This window comes from Tenrec ecaudatus, chromosome 5, assembly GCF_050624435.1.
Source record: "Tenrec ecaudatus isolate mTenEca1 chromosome 5, mTenEca1.hap1, whole genome shotgun sequence".
In the NCBI taxonomy this organism is placed as follows: domain Eukaryota; kingdom Metazoa; phylum Chordata; class Mammalia; order Afrosoricida; family Tenrecidae; genus Tenrec; species Tenrec ecaudatus.
The window spans coordinates 147,911,734-147,928,739 of record NC_134534.1 but is presented as its reverse complement, the minus strand read 5'-3'; the positions used below and the strand labels follow the sequence as shown (position 1 = coordinate 147,928,739).

Genomic DNA, 17,006 nt, shown 5'->3' with positions numbered 1-17,006 from the left:
GCATCTCAGCACTGGCAGTTGTCTCTGCATGGCTTCTCCTACTTCAGAGGTCTGGTTGCATCAGGGTAGGACCATGTGGCTTCTCCAGCTCAGGGCACTAGCATAGTACCATGTGTCTTGTCAGCTGCCATGTCTCCCAGGGAGTGGAAGAGAGAGAGGTGTCTCCCGCCTCCGAGGAGGAAGTACCGGATTTCCCAGAATTCTCAGGAGAAGGTCATGCCCACCCAGAGAATTCATTGGCTATGATCTGATTGACAAGCTAGATGCCACCCCTACGCTCTTAATCCTCAAATTGACAAATGATTATGTATCTACCACATCACCTGACCTCGCTCAGTGCAGCTGCTTTTTGTTTCCGAGGCTGAAGAGGGGCATGAAAGGACAGTGATTCGACGATGTAGAAGAGGGGAAGGAAAAAGAGAGGGAGGTGCTGTCAGCCATCCAAACAGATGAGTTTGACAATGTTTCCAAGAGTGGAATTGCATTTTTGACAAATGCATTAAATGTAATGGAGAGTGCTTTGAAGGTGATAAGGTGGTTTTGTAAAATAAAATTTTAAATACATAGCTTTGAAAAATAGAGTTTGTTGGTTTTTCGGTTTTCTTCTTGCAGGAGTCCCCTCTCGAATACTTTGGACCTGTCGTCAGTAGAGGCAGTTCCAGAAGGAGCTGGTGCTTGGCAAAGTAGAGGGGCAGCGAACACGAGGAAGGCCCTCAATGAGATGGGTTGGCGTAGTGGCTGCACCAATGGCTTCACACGAATAGGAATCATGGTGCAGGTGGCACGGGGCCGGTAGCGTCTCCTTCTGTTGTGCATGGCTTCTCCGGTCGACTGATACCTATCAGGAGAACAATAGTCTGTTCGGAGGAAACTCTGTTATTGTTGTGAATTATAGATGACACAGAAGAACATGGTTGGGAGACAGAACGCTAAAAAAGTATAGGGCAGTAGGAAAAGAAAGGCCATTGAAATTAGTTGGCGCTAGGGAACACTGACTGTGTTGGTGGCTGAGGCCTTGCGAGGGCACCCCCAGGAAACTGGCAGGAGTCAGTGTTCAGGGCTCAGGCGGGCGTGGTGAGGGTGCAGACAACTGCCAGTCGTGTACCCTGCTGGCAGAAGGCACTCTGGGGTATGGCGCCTCCCTCAGGCAGCTCTGGGGCACCGTCGACTAAAGTTGAAAGGGGGTACAAGAAAGCATTCTCTGTGTCTTGGTGATGCAAAGGGTTAACATGCCCAACTGCGTGCTGTCTAGAAGGCTGGAGGGTTGAGTCCACTCGGAAGTGCCTCAGAAGAAAGGCCTGGTGATAATGCTTCTGACAAATCGGCCATTGAGAAACTGTCCCAGTGCATGGTTCGACTCTGACATGCATGGTGTTGCCAAGTGTCAGCTGGTGTGTGTGACTGACAAGTAGAAGACAGAGACCCAGGTTAAGAGGACCGCCCAGAGACTGGGTGGCATCTGGAAGTGAGATGGGGAGGTACCGGGGACTGCAGCAGTCACTACCAGCCTGTCCTTCGGAGGAAATCGCCGTCTGAAGCCGACACGGTGCTCTGATGGGATAGTGTCTGGGTGGAGGGGCACAGGTCCCTGACATGTTCTCTGGCTTGCCCTTTCTGTGTCGCTGTCGTCTTCATTATAAAAGGGACTTGGGTGCTTGTTTACCTTCAAGTCTTTAAGACCCTAGACGCTATATCTTTTAATAGGCAAGCTGCCTATGTGATCACGAGGAGTCGAAGGGATCAGGGATCAGGCACCAAAGAACACAAAATGATATTGTAGATGAGGGCGGGTGCGGAGTGGGAACCCAAAGCCCATCTGTAGGCAACTGGACATCCCCTTACGGAAGGGTCGAGGGGAGGAGACGAGCCAGTCAGCGTCCAACGTAGCAGTGATGAAACATACAACTTTCCTCTAGTTCTTAAATGCTTCCTCCCACCCCCACCCCCCCAATCATGATCCCAATTCTACCTTGCAAGTCTGACTAGACCAGAGGATATTCACTGGTACAGATAGGAACTGGAAACACAGGGAATCCAGGTCGATGATCCCTTCAGGACCAGTTGTGAGAGTGGCGATACTGGGAGGGTGGAGGAAGGTAGGGTAGAAAGGGGGAACTGATTACAAGGATCTACATATAACCTCCTCCCTAGGGGAGGGACAACAGAAAAGTGGGTGAAAGGAGGCGTCGGACAGTATAAGGTATGACAAAGTATACTAATTTACTAATTTATAAATTATCAAGGGTTCATGAGGGAGGGGGGAGAAGGGAGGGAGACGAAAAAAATAAGGAGCTGATTGCCAAGGGCTTAAGCATAGAGCAAATGTTTTGAGAATGATGAGGGCAAGGAATGTACAAAAGTGCTTGACACAACTGATGTATATATTATTTAAAAATGCAAAAAAGAGTACATTCAGAAGAAAAAATAAAACTACTAATTTATAAATTATCAAGGGTTCATGAGGGAAGAGGTGAAATGAGCTGATAGCAAGTGCTCAAGTAGAAAGAAAATGTTTTGAAAATGATGGCAACATATGTACAAATGTGCTTGACACAATGTATGGATGGATGGATTGTGATAAGAGTTCTAAGGGCCCCCCAAAAATGATTTTTTAAAGGGGGTGGGGACTTGGGGCAGGGAGGCATTAGAGACGACCATACGTTTGAATCCTTGTACTGTACTGATTTTCTAACATGGAACAAGGCACTGAACCTCTCCGGACCTCCGGGTACTCACTTGTGGCACGTGGCAGTGTTGTGTCTTTAATACAGTGACAAAGCCTGCCCTGTGACCCGGCAGGTTGATGTTCAGTAGGGATATGAGCATTCAGTGCCATCGACACCCACAGAGCGAAGCCCCACCAGCCCCCCTACCCCCACTCTGGTCTTCACACTTGGCCTCATGGCTGAGCCACCACTGTCTGTTCGTTGGTTGTACGGTGGGTGGTGGCTTGTGTGCTGCCGGAAGCAATGTCCCTGGTATTTCAGAGCAGTGGGGTCCCCAAAAGTCAAGTTTCAGCGGAGCTTCCAGACTAAACAGACTGCCTGCTTCAGAGGAGTTACCCACAGATAGCCTGGAAACCTTGTGTTATTACGTAATTGTGTTTGTGCATCGTTAGCTCGACTGTTAATCTGCTGTATTTTGGGACACTGTTCCCATCGTGTCAGCTGCAGGTGGAAGCTGACATGGACAGGCGCAATGACATGCGGCCTGGAGGCCTGGGTGGCCTCCCCCAGGAGGAGGAGGTGTGCTGGAAGTTGGTACTTGCACAAAGGGGAGTGACGTGTGGTAAGGAGAGGTGACTATTCCTGGGTCACATAATGACGGTGACCTCAGTGGGGACAACGTGTCTCCGTCTGTCTATGCAGGTATACCCCACTGCTCAGGACAGGCCTGTCTCGAGCAGAGCTCAGGGTCCGGGGTCCTTTGGGGCTGCCACAATGGTATTGTCCCCACATTTTCTTCCTGCTGATGCTATGTGTGGAGCTGGCCTGGGCGTCTACCAAGCTCCTCCTCTCCCCCCCCCCCCCCCCAGGTTGGGAAGTTGAGCACTCTGCAGTGGGAGGCTCTGAGGAGCAGGGTCAGGAGCAGGGAGAGGGAAATGCAAAGTAGTTACAAGGCAGGAAGAATTTCATTACTACTCATACCCAATATTTAAAGCAGTTCTCTCAAATTCTGCTTGTTCAGAAAAAGTCGGTTTCTGGAGGGGACAACCTCGTCTCCCCGCCCTCCTGCCTTGGCTGCTGCTGGTCTTTCTCTGGAGTGCAGTGCCCGCTGCTCAAGGGCCCCCTGGGCCTGCACTGCAGCAGGCGTGGCAGAGAAAGGGTGGCTTGGGCAGTGTGCTGGCTCTGAAAGCCAGGCAGGATGGGCCTGCCCAGGGCCAGCGCCTCCCCGCTCACACAGCTGGGACGGGGTGGGAAGAGGAGGGGAGCAGGGCTGAAGAGGCACTTGGGGCTCTGATGGGGCCTGGCGCCCACCCTCTGTCTCCTTCCTCTGGCTCTTGCCTCTTCTCTGAAGCTGCACAGTGGTACGTGTCCCTCTGTCGTCAGTGTTAGATGTCGGGAGGGTTGTCATCAGTGTGCTGTTTACATTTTCAGGGCTGACATTCTCCTTGTTTGGCTCTGGTCTCCCCTGGCCCCTCTGCCATCCCCACTGCTCCCGTCACTTCAAACATCCACCCAAACCCTAGGCCCTGTAGCCTAGGGATGTGGCCACACAGACCTTCCATCCACTTCTGCCAGGAGTGGCCTGGCTTTAGGAAGGGCTTCTCTGCCCTCGTGTGTCCTATGTGTTAGGAGAGCCTGCTTTGGGGGCTTGGCAGGACCTTACTGATCCACCTGGACTGCTACAGCCAGAGCGAGACATAGTGGGCAGGGCCTTCAGAAGCAGCGCTCCCCCTCCTAGGAGTTCAGGCTCAGCTCTGTTTCTTGGGTGGCCAGCAAGATATACCCAAGGCCTCGCTGGGCAGCGAGCACAAGGCTGTGCAGGTGGACGTGCCGGACAGAGCATCTCAGGATGGCTCCTCCTGAGGCCTCCCTGCTTGGCCTCCAGGTAGCCTTTGCCCAGCCTGGCTGTCCGCGCCGAGGCTGATAGGGACGGCATGCCCCCTCCAGGGGCTTTGTTGTAGGGGAGTGTTTTGAGGGTTTGGCCCCTTCTTATTCTTTCCCCGGCAGTGCTGCTTCCGCTGAAGGAGGGCATGCGTTCTCGGGAGCGGACAGGATGGAGTGGACGAATATGGCCCAGGCAGGATGTGGGGTTGGGGCTGGTGCCCCTGGAAGCACATGACGCTCTGGTGAGCAGCCGGGCCTCGCTATGATTCACAGGCAGACACAGGGAAAACAGTGTCTGTCTGTATGCTCCGGGAACCAGCCAAATGAGCTGGAAATGTGAGTAATGTATAATTTTGCTAAAATTAACCCACGAGTTCTTCAAGACTGCCCTGCTGTGTGTCTGATGTTTTGGTCTCATCCCGTGATGCTACTGCGGTGACATTGCCGTTTACTGGGGTTCGGTTAGACGCTGTCAAGGCGACTCTGGGGCTCCAGGTTGGGGCCGCAGCGTCTATGGCAGTACATTCCGTGGGATTTTCAAGGCGGATTCTTCAGAAATAGATTGCCAGGCCTTTCTTCAGAGGTGCCTTGGGGTAGACGCAGCACTCCAGTTCGTCTCCTCAAAGCCCGTGTGGCCCTTCAGGGACGTGGATGGTGCCCCACCCTCCTCCCCTCTGCCCCATGAACTGGGCAGTCTGGGGCAACGCTTGATCACCCCGTGTCTCAGGGCTGGCTATCCCCGGACCCAGCTGAGTTGATGCATGTGACTGAGCTCCACTTGTATGAGTATGTGAGGGAGGGTCAGGCTTGCTGTTCCTGTAGGTGGCCAAGGGTGACCTTGATGTTGGCTGTGGGCAAGCTGCCTGAGGTCCAGCCAGGCCCTTGGCCCCACCAGTGTGGTTCTCCATCCCTCTGTTCATGGCCTGCTCACTTCTGCTACCCTTCTCTGCTGGCCCCTGTCAGGGAGCATGCATGTTACTGTGTTGCTGTCAGTAAAGTGACAGCACTGGCATTTCAAATACCAGCAGGGTCAACCATGCTAGGCTGGTCTCAATGAAGCTTCTTAGACTAAGACTAGGAAGAAAGGCCTGGCAGTCTACTTCCCAAAATCAGCTAACCAAAACTGTGTGGCGGGATTTAACAACAGTGAGCTCAAGCACACCATGGTGAAGATGGTGCAGTGTGGTATGAGTTGGGGGTGCCAAACCCACCCCACCACTAATCACGGGTTCAGTAAGCACAATTGTACGGTTGAGACATATATTGGAATCATAGAGAGCACGAGAGAGAGAGGAGATAATGCAGTAATGGTATCAGACACATTTCATGGTAGCATGCTCACCTCAGCCCCGCTTGGTGGTCCACGTGGAGAGAGGGGGTACAGAAGGAGGACTAGGGGAAAGGGAAACTGGGAGGAGAGGGAGCCCAGGAGAGAGGACTATTGCTAACCCAGGCTTACATACCTTTGGGGGGCGTGCAAGCCCACTAATTACATGGGTTGCACTATAGGTAATACAGCAATGAGAGGGGGTGGTCTAGGGACATACACGCAATAGGAAGAGGAGGGATTGGGGGTTTACATGTGACAAGATGGGTGGATCCTAGATTTAGGATGGCAGCCTAACTTTGGATGTCACAGAGCTGGTTTGACTTGTTCCCTGGCTCAACTGATAGAGACCATTATCGCTAGGGTGTGAACTCCACCTACAGGAACCAAACTAATGGTCGCAAGCCTCAGGGAGAAATAGTTCATTGTCCCCAGCAGCAGGGGAACTGCCTTCAGCATCTGACCCCCTCCCCCACAGTGCAGGACCAGGCTGGTTTCATCCTGGGGAGCAATGTCCTGCTCCTGGTAGGAGCCTCTGCAGTTAGCCCCTGTGCACATCCGCCCCCCCTACCCCCCACCCCCGCCGGTGTCAGTGTTAGCCCAGAGAAGACAGGGCTGCGCCTGGCTTTGTGGAGCCCGTGAGACACACAGAGGCTCAGCTGGCACTGGAGAAGTTAGCTGGCAGGAAATGTGCCTACTGTTAAGCAGTCTTCCCAAGCCTTGATTTTTTTTTTTTTTAGAGGGGGAAGGAGGATAAGAGATTGTGTCCCAGAGCATTTTATATAATCCTGTCAACAGTTAATCTTTTTATTCTGATACTGAGCATGCAGGTGTGTGCCCATGTCCAGAGCCCATTACATGGGCACCCTTCCCTACCTGCTCCCGTGGTGATTGGTGCCTGTGTGAAGGGTGGCAGTGTCTTTCTTGTAGGTTACCCTAGATGGCGGTCTGGAGTGAAGAGCATATGGTGGAGGGTGAGTTCTTGGGAATTGCCAGGATATGCGTGGGCCTTTGGAGCATTTTCTAGGCTGTGCAGCCAGACCTTGCCCTCCCATGATTGTCTGAATGTGCTGAAAAATGTGTTCTCTAATAGGTTTTGAGAATCATTTTTTATAGTCAACAGAGAATAAACGAAGGAAAGGAGATAAAACCATAAATGAAATGCTTGTGTCCTGTGAGCGCCCTGTGGCCAGCGCTCTGGTGCTGACTGGACAGTACTGGCCTGCTATGCCGGACTCAGGTGGTGGGGTGTACTGCCTAGTTCTGGTTAAAGCTCTCTGGGTGGACGCTGTGTTAAAACACAAGGTAGAGGAAGGCAAGGCTTGAGTTTGGGCTCCCCGCTGTCCCCATGCCCCTGGTTCTTGATTAGGGAACATAAGCAAGTGAAGGGCATGGACAGTGTGTCTCTCCCTCCTCCCCCCACGGGTCCACTTCCCTGGGGCTGTTGTCATCCTGCCCTGTCACTGACACACTGTTTCTCCTGATGGATACAGAGTCCCTGTGTGCCAGGAGCCCGGGTGGCACTGTCAGTCAAGCTTTCAAACCCACCAGCTACGCCAGGGGAGAAAGATGAGCAGTATCAGAGCTTGACTTCTGAACATCAGTGTACGGGAGACTGAATGAGAGTGAAAGCCCAAGAGCCACGTGCAGGGGCCCCAGGGGTGTGGATCGCCTTGCTGTAAGAGCAGCACATGCAGATGCAATTCGGTTAATGCGCATCATCAATCGATTTCCTTTTTGACCATTAACATTTTTTTCAGTCGAGTATTTTTCACTTCCTTGTTGAGGGCTTTTTCTGTTCTGTCATTGTGCGTGGTTTTCTCTGAGAGTATAAAGGATCGATAAATCTGTAGGCAGTAACAGGGATTCCTACTTACCTGGGAGCATGTTGGGAAATGTTGTAAATTGATGGTGATGCTCACACAGCTCTTCTTAATGATCCAGCTGTTGAGTTACAGGGTGTGAATTATGTGCCAACTGAGAGAAGGCAGACAAAAGATAGCAGCGGTTCTCAACCTTCCTAGTGCCCCAACCATAAATTATTTTGTTGCTACTTCATCACTGTCATTTTGCTTCTGTTATGAATTGGGCAACCCGTGAAAGGGTTGTGAGGCCTCCAAAGGGGTTGCGACCCACAGGTTGAGAACCATGGATTTACAGCCTCAGCAACACTGACTAGACGGCATGGATTTTGGTTTTGAGTTTGTGGGACAGGCAGTGTGGCGTGGGGCCTCTGGGCTCCTGTGCACCCTTGGAAGCTCATGGGAGCAGGGGCACCTAGATGCAGCTGGGACTGATGCTTGTGCTGTGTCGGAGGTCCAGGGTGGTAAAAAATGGTGATCATGCTTAGCTGCTAACCCAAAGGTTGGAGGTTCAAGTCCATGTAGAGGTGCCTCAGAAGAAAAGCTGACTGATCTAGGTTCTCAGAGCTGGCCAGGGAAAACCATTAGAACTCAGTTCTCCTCTGACACACATGGGTCACAGGGAGCAGAACCGGCCCAAGGGCAACTGGTAGTGGTGAGAGTCTTTCGCATAGGTTTGCACAGGATGGGTGAGCCTTTCCTGGAGACACTGCAGGCCTGCTGTGAATGGAGTTCTGCAGGTCGGGGTCGGCCAGCTGCATGTGACCCCGGAGTAACGACAGCATGCGGGGAGTGGGAGGAGGTATCCTAGAAGTCGATTGAATTGTGTTCAGCCAGCGTCGGAGGCGGTCACCTCGGTTTGAGGCCAGAGGACAACTCGAAAAGTCACTCGGAAGAAGGGGTGGGGGGTTAACTCTGATGCTCAGTCTGTGACCTTGCCTATCTGCGCTGGGTCAAGTAGGGATGGCGTTTGCTGACCCTGCACAGCCTCCGGAGCTGGCTGCTGGGCTTTGCCCGGCACGTTCTGGTGAAACACCGCCCCGTGGTGCTCTCTGGCGTCGAGAAGGGCTGGCTGGGCGCCACTGCTCTGAGTCTTGGTTTCCAGGTCTGGCAAGGGGGGCACTCCAGGGCGCTGTTGGATGCTCCCATCATAGTCTTCCTCTCCAAATGGTAGACCCTAAGCAAACCCACGCTGGGCGGCTCTGGGCACGTGGCAATGGCTACAGTGCTGCTCAGCGAGTCAGGCAGAAGCCAAGCACTGAGCATGCTGGAGGAGGGAGGCGCCGGCCCGGCCTGCGGTCCGATGGCCCTGCAGTGCTGGTTTGGGGACCTGATGGGTGCAGCCCTTTGGTGTCAGACTGACCAGTTTCAAGTCCCAGTGAGCCAGCCTTATAGAGGTTCCCCAAGCCGGTCTTTGGAAATCCCTCCCGCATTACCCATTTGCACTGCCCAGAGACTCTTCCTTATGGCAGGAGTTACGAAAGCGTGTGGGGAAAGAGAATTGACAGAAAGAGCACCCACACTAACTTTGCAGCGCCCCGTCGGGACTGTGTTCTTGCTGCAGGCCACCCCTCAAGATCAGATCAAAGCTGAAGGAGACGCAGCAGGGTCACATCACCGCGCAGACCTGGGAACCGCAGGGCTTGTGACAGCAGAGGTTTAGCTGGCTCACCACGCCTTCCCCGGAGGCCTGGTGGACTTGAACCTGCAAGCACGTTAACTGTGCGCCATCTGGGGCGCCGGGCTTCTCGGTTTGCTCATCAGTTATTTGATCTGAGCTCAGAAGTGGGTGATAGGAACGTGTAGTATGTATCTACCGGGAGGAGAAAATAAAATAAGACGATGAGCACGGCGCGCCTGGCACGTGGTCTCCGTCCCCCTGGCCAGGTGCTCGAGTCTGAGCGCACCTTCTTCTTTCTCAGGAACAAGACGGCCAATGGCGACTGCCGGAAAGACCACCGCGAGCGGAGCCGCAGCCCCATCGAGCGCGCCGTGGCCCCCGCCGTGAGCCTGCACGGTGCCCACCTGTACGCCTCCATCCCCAGCCTCAGCCTGGAGCAGCCGCTCGCCCTGACCAAGAACAGCGTGGACGCCAGCAGGCCGGCCGGCATCTCGCCCCCGCTGGCCCCGGCCGAGCGGCAGCAGGTACGCTTTTGAGCGCGCAGGCCAGGCCCGGGGGCCGTTGTGACTTGGGTTGGGGACCCTGCCCCCTCAGAGAGCCTCCCTGGTTTTGCTTTGGAAGAGGAAATGCCCTCGCCCGTGCCTTTGGGGCTTCCTTCCTTTGCAAAATGGAAGGCCTCAGCTGCCCCCCCCCCCCCATGGCTCTTGGGCAGTCTTCGCTGACAGGTCTGGTTCTCTTAGGGCTGATTGGATTTGACACATAACGGGTTCCCACCCACGTGGGACGTTTTAAGGCCAGGGTTTCACATCAGGCTTTTCTTGCCTTTGAGCTCATGTTGGTCAGAAACCTGTGATTGGCAGGCACAGGGTTCTTTCCTGGTACAGGAAAATGCGGTAATTGAATTATTCCTTACAAAAGATAGTTTGCCTGGAAGGAGGCAAGAGTCATTTTTAGAGCGGGCACCCTGGAGAGAGATGACAAAGGGGCTTTGGCATCAGTCTGCGGCAGCTGGGGCACGGCCCTCTCCAAACCTCAGAGTTCTTTTCTGTATCACCACCTCACTTGTTGGCTGCCTTCACCTCGGTGACCGCCAAGAACAGAGGAGTGAAATGCTACTTGGTCCTGTGTGAGCTGCATGGATTGGGGGGACCAGATCATTCGGATTTTCAGAAGTAGACCACGAGGTCTTCCTAGTCCATCTTAGTCTGGAAGCTCTGCTGAGACCTCCTTAGCGAGCTTTGTAGCCATACACAAGTGGCCACTGACCGATGGCTAGTGGCTGCAGGGGTGGGGCGTTGATCCACGTGGAACCCTGGGCCCCCACATGGAAGGGGAGAATCTACCAGGGAACCAGGCTGCTCTCTGTAGCCTGATACCCTAAGTAAATGCTTGCCTGATGCCTTCATAACTAACTTATTTTCTGCTTTGAGTTTTTTTCTTGCTGCCTGGTATTTTAAGTAGTGGAAGATGTACTTTTTAAAGAAGGATTTGGATGCAATGATGCAGGACACATATGCTCTAAGTAGACTCTGGTGATAAGATTTCTGGGGGGAGGCCTGTTTCTTCAGCTTTGTGTCATTTGTACAAGGCCCCGCCAGGCGGCAGCACGTACTATAACTGGGATAACAGCTTCCCAGACACCTGAGCTTGTTACTAGATGTCATGTGTTAATACTGCCCCTGTGAGAAGAGGCTGTGGCCTGTGGGGAGACTAGCAGCTGGGGCTTGTATGAATTCTCTGTTCACAGGACCGATCTTAGCTCATGACTGCTGAACTGGGCTGGGCTTTGGGTTTGGGATTGGAAGTTGGCTAGAACTTGTGAATCCCAGTGGGGGGAGCATGGGCTACCCGTCCCATCTCAGAGCGAGACACCGCAGCCCTGTGGGCTCCAGTTGTTCCTGCGCTGTGTCAGGGAGCAGCTAGATGTCCACTAGTCAAGATAAGGTCTTGTTCTCCGTGCTGTTCTGAAAGGAGTACTGAAATAGCTCTGCTACCACGCTTCACATCTCACCCGACAGTATGGCTGATGCTGACAAGGACCTGGGTTGGGGCAGGGCCATGCGAGTGGGGGTCCTTCCTTGTTCCTAGGGCACTGCCTGAGTGGGGGTGCTCAGTGGGGTCCCGAGATAGCTGTGTTTGGGATCTGGGAGCTCCCAGGAGACCACTGCGTGGGAATGACGACAGCCCGGTGGCACGGAGGCCCCGGCTTGTGGTGCTGCACTCTTGGCACGCTGTGGCCGAGTGCGCCATATGTGTGCGCTGAGGGACTTGGCCCCCAGTCTGTTAGGTGCCCGGTCGCCCCAGTGAACAAATGGGTACAAGCTCAGTGACTAACAGAAAGGCTATCGGTTGGAGTCTCCCAGAGGTGCCTCCAAAGAAAGGCTGGCGATCTTCTGAAAGACGAGCACGGAAAGCCTCCTCTGCTGGATGCACGGGGTTGCCAGTGGTAGCTGGTTTAGGGGCTTGCACAGGTCTGTTCTAAGAGACCCTGTGGCCTGGAGGCAGCTGTTGCTAGGGACCCTCCGAAACTCTAGCCTCGACACACCGATGTGTCTGGAGTTTGGTCCCAGCCCAGCAGGACATATCTGTTCTGCAGCACTGCAGAGCCGCTTTCAGGAGCTCTGCTTCAGTTGCTGGCACCCCATCACTCTGAGGGGGTGTGGACAGGCTGTCCATGCTCCCACACTCACGGACAGACACCCACCCACCCAGCTCTCTGGGAACTGTTCTAGTCCAGCGTTGCCACAGGGGTATGTCGGTGGCGATGGGGTGCACCCCCACCGAGGCACAGATTGCCGCTGTGAGGGCGGAGAATGTGCTAAAGAAAGCACGCTCCAAGATAGCAAATGGTGGCCTGGCAGGTAGCAGTGACCGTGTGAAAACCCAGGGTGCATGTGCTGTGTCACTACGATCTATGCCACTGGGCCACTTAGGTCTAGCCTCAGTTTCTCCTCCTGTACAATGTGGGTGTTAGCCATCTGGACGGTTAAGGTGTAGGAGCTCTGGGAGCCCCGATTCAGCAGATGGGGGGGGGGCTTTGATTTTCTAAGGGACTCAGCCAGTCCTTCCAACCTGGGTGAGAAGGGAGGGACGGGAGTGGAAGCCACTGAGCACTTGGCCTCTGTGCATCTGCAGGTCAGGTGCCCTCAGACTGCCCAGCACCAATGGCTGGCTCTGCTCACCTCCTGAAGTGGCCTTCCCGCCTGTGGGCAGTGCAGGCACAGAGTCTGGGCACGGCATTCCTTCCTTCCCTGCAGATCTGGGTTTGAGTCCTGGCCACTGAAGGCTCGCGTGTTGCCCCGACGATGACCAGGTTTCAGTGCAGCTTCTAGACTCAGATGGGAAGAGAAGCCTGAGCCTGCTTCCTAAAATTCAGGCAGTGACGACACTGCCCACGACAATGGTGTGATCCCATTGTGCAGGTGTGGGGGCTGGCTTGATGGCAAGTACCGACAACCCTTAATTGCTGAGCCACACTGCCGCCATCGCCTGTGCGCACACACCTTGGAGGCGTGTAATTTCTTGTTAGATGTAAGTGCAAGTCCTTAGTTTCACGTTGACCTCCAGCCAGCCTTCTATGGTGTTTGTGCGGCAGGTGTGTTTCCCCTTGCATGCCCCATCATGGGAGGCTGATGCATCTTTGGAAGCTGTTGGCCTCCTGCCAGAAGCCTTTGCCTACTTTTGTTCAGACATTTTCTGGCCCACAAACTGCATAAGGATCCCTGCTCTGGGCCAGAAAGGATGGACAAACAGACCTACTCACCCCTGGGGGGGAGACCACCTCTTTAAAGGGTGCCTAGAGCTCTCCTGGGCAGACAGGTGTGGTGGGGGTTTGGGTGGGGGGGTACACGGCAGGAGTGTGAATTGTTAGGAGGGGCTTCACAAAGTTCACAGGAAGATGGAATTCAATGATAGGAGTCAGTGGCTTTGAGCAGAGTTGAGTGGGGGATTGCTTTGGGCTCTGTTGGAAGCAGACAGGAAGGAGGAAAGACACCACACCCATTGGCCTGTAGGAACGGCAGGATCAGGCAGCCCCAGTAGGAGCTCATGATCCTTTCAGGATCCCTCGTGGCGTGGGTTACAAGGTGAACTGCTCATCGCAGTCAGCCATTCGGATCCACCATGAAGATGTGCTCCCCTGAGACCCTTGGGTGCCGTTCTGCTCTGTCCTCGGTGCCACTGGGGTTGGAATCGGCTTGAAGGTGGGCAGGGTGGGCTTTTCTTTCGGGGAAGGGGGCATGGTCCTTTCTGTGGCCCACTGCCAATGCTATACTTGGTTCCAAACTTGACTCACATCTGAGGAGACCCCTCTCTGAGTCAAGACCAGGGCAGCTGCGGACCACAGCACGCACACCACGTTGAGCAGCTCGGCTCATTATGCAGCAGTAGGCGATCAGGCTTGACTAGGGGAGCTGAGGTCTGAGTTTGAGGTGACCTGTGACAGCTGCCCGTCTGATGCCAGTCCTGCCCTCTTGCCCTTAGAACCGGCCTTCCGTGATCACCTGCGCCTCTGCCAGCAACCGAAACTGCAACCTCTCCCACTGCCCGATCATGCACAGCGGCTGCCTGGCCTCCCTGCCTGCCAGCTACCGGAGGCCCCCCAGCAGTAAGTACCCTTGTAGGGGGGTGGGGAGGCATTCCCCCCTGAGCCTGGCTGCGGGAGAGGGGTGGTGTGAGGGTGCTGGATGGGACACGTCCAGATCTCTTAGCCGGGTGGAGCAGTGCTTTTTGAGAACCGTGTTTGGTGCTGGGCTCTGAGCTCTCACTTCAGCCCACCACCTTGCCCTTGGTGAAGTCACTGCCCAAGAGCCTCCCTAAGGTGGAGAGGTGACAGTCTGTGTCCCCAAAGCCACTGTGTCCAGCTCGGGCCCGCAGAGCGGCGGTGCTGAAAGGGGGTGGGTGGACGGGGCAACTGGCATTGCCCAGCATTCCTTGCTGAGCCCCTTGTCCCTGCAGCGAGTGCCGCCTGCGACCCCGTGGTGGAGGAGCACTTCCGCAGGAGCCTGGGCAAGAACTACAAGGAGCCCGAGCCCGCGCCCAGCTCCGTGTCCATCACGGGCTCCGTGGATGACCACTTTGCCAAAGCCCTCGGCGACACATGGCTTCAGATCAAAGCGGCCAAGGATGGGGCCTCGAGCAGCCCGGAGTCGGCCTCCCGGCGGGGCCAGCCCACCAGCCCCTCGGCCCACATGGTCAGCCACAGCCACTCGCCCTCCGTGGTGTCGTGAGCGCGGCGCGGGCTGGACACGGCGCTTCCGACCCCGGAGGCTGGGGGGTGGGGGGGCGGGGGGGGGACAGAGGGGGGAGGGTCGGTCTGCTCGGTCTTTGTACAAGGGTGCCCTCACACGCGGCGGCAGGAACGCGGGGGGACCGTCCGCACGTCCTGCCTCAGTTACCAAAGAAACCTCGGCCGCAGGGCTTCCAGCCCCGGCAGGGAGCTGCGTGCCCTGCGCAGGCCGCGTGCGTGCTTGCTTACTTGAAGAGTGCCGTCGTGTCCGATTTGCACTATTGGAAGAGGGATCCAGCCGCCCGACGCGACCACCTTTCAGCCCGATGCTCCTCCTCGGAGGGCGCTCCGGGTCTGGCTTGTTGGTTTCAACGCGGACAGGCCGCTTCGGAAGGGGCCGTCGCGGCAGGTTGTAGTCTCTCTCTCTAGGTTTCAGGTGCTTGCAACCGGACTGCAGCCTCCCAACCCCGGGCATCGACCGACCGACCGACCTTTCCCGAGCACTGCCGCGTGGGAGACGAGCGCCGGGGGATTCCGTAGTGCTTTAAACATTGATTGCATGTTTTCATGGAGAAAAATAGCTGGTTTCTATTAATGTATAAACAAAAAAAACCTTAATCCTTAATAGCTTCTTTCCACAACTAGTTTATTTTTGTCAGTTACAGTCCTAGATCTACTTACTGCTGGTACAGTTGTACTCTGAGATTCGTATGTGATACTCACTTTACTCACAGTTGCGCTGGGACAGCGGCTGCTGGCAGGCCCTGGAGGCAAGGGTTCGGGGGTGGCTTGGTCAGTCTCTGTGGAGGATGCTGTGGGCCGACCGCGTAATTTACGTTCCTGTCTACTTGTTACAAAGCTCCCTCCCCAGACACAGGCCCCCTCTCCACCTGTGCTTGGCCGACCAGCGGATTGCCGACAATCTGTGATACGGTAGTTTGTATACTTCCTTGTAAGCTGGGCCAAGGCAGCACACATTCCTGACTTAGTTATTCTTGCATTTATTAGCGTTTGCTATGTTAATAGCTACTAACTAGAAGTTAGGTGAGGAACCTGTGACGGACAGCTGTGGGTGTCCCAGCTTCTTGTCTTTTTGTGCAGTGGACATCTGGTCCCCCCCTCTTGTCAGGATGCGACATTCCGGCCTCGTTTGGGGCTTACACACGTCATCTGATGAAGGCCATGCAGGTTTGGCCATCTGTGATGCTTTGGTGGACATAGTGGCCCTTGAGGCTGGGGGACAGTGGCTTTCATTTTGAGATTTGGCCTGAGCTGGAGGCTTGACCTTGGGGCAGGGGAACGGGCGGTGGGTCCTTGTACACAGCTGCTCAACCACCCTCCTCAGGCCCCGTACACATTTCACTCCCGTTTTACGGGCCTCCCAAGCTTTGGCATCCAGGCCCCCGTTTTCTGTAGGAGAGATTGTGGAGAATACTTTTTTATGTAGGTAACTTTAAGACCATCATTACGCTGTGCGTAAAGAATGTACAGAGAAATTTGTAGGTATTTTTTGAAGAACAATTAATTTGTTAATGATATGTAGCTATTTAATTTTTCCCTTTCCTATTGTAATCATTCTTTTTTGGTTTGGAAAAAAAAGTTGATCTTTTTTTGTCGTAGATTTGTCTGTAAAAGTGCAGGAAGACAGTTCTTTTCCCGGAACACTGCGTCTGCATTCATAGCCACTCGTTTGTTACTGCGACAGGCTACTGAGCGTCGCCACAGGAAAAGGCCCCGCCACCCCGTCTGCGCACAGACGGTCACTGCAGGGGACTGGGCTCGGCCCTGACCTATCTGGGATAGGCAGGACCGGCTCCCTGGTTGGCCACTCTCCTACGTGTGTAAATCTGTAATATAACATTCTCTGTGGCCTGTTTTTCCTGGAAGAAGAAAAAAAAGGTTTGGCAGGCCATCTTTTTTTTTTGTACTTAAAAGTAGCCTTAAGAACAATAATAAAGTGCTCTTAAACCACAGGCTTGTGTGTGCCCCTCTGTCCGGGGCCCTCGGTGGCGGCCCAGCACCCACGCTAGTGCTCTGCTCCGTCAGAGCTGTGGCACGGAAAGTGGCATCTTGACCCGGACTTTGTGTTTTCCATCTGCTTGGCCGGAAGCCAGCTGTTTCACATGTCAGACTCGGGCTCCAGGCTGGAGACAACCACAGATGGGGGTGGGGGCGCAGAGCCTCAAAACCTGCTCTGTGGAGGACCCCCGAAGAGGGGGGCGAGGGCTGGTGTGGCCTCACGTCTTCTGTGGGACTCGGGTGCCCCACACAGAGGTCTGCTCCTGGGATCTTCCCCACTAGCCAGGGCTGGCCTGCGGGGAGCCTGCAGCCCTCCGAAGGGAGGGTTGGGTGAGGTACATGTGGGTTCCCCCCACCCCCCAGGAGTGCCAAATGAAACACTTGCCACACTGAGGAAAGA

The 17,006-nt window shown here is 54.7% G+C and overlaps 1 protein-coding gene across 5 annotated transcripts in view; it reads left to right on the top strand.

Moving 5' to 3' along the window:
- VGLL4 (vestigial like family member 4) overlaps window positions 1-14,647 on the top strand; it is a 156,686-nt gene extending 142,039 nt beyond the window's left edge. For all 5 annotated transcript variants that reach the window (XM_075550033.1, XM_075550032.1, XM_075550031.1 and 2 more), the window contains 3 exons: window positions 9,662-9,884; window positions 13,843-13,966; window positions 14,317-14,647. In XM_075550033.1, coding sequence (XP_075406148.1) covers window positions 9,662-9,884; window positions 13,843-13,966; window positions 14,317-14,588 — 619 coding nt within the window. In that variant the 3' untranslated portion in view covers window positions 14,589-14,647. The remainder of the gene's footprint in view (window positions 1-9,661; window positions 9,885-13,842; window positions 13,967-14,316) is intronic.
- The last annotated feature ends 2,359 nt before the right edge of the window (window positions 14,648-17,006 follow it).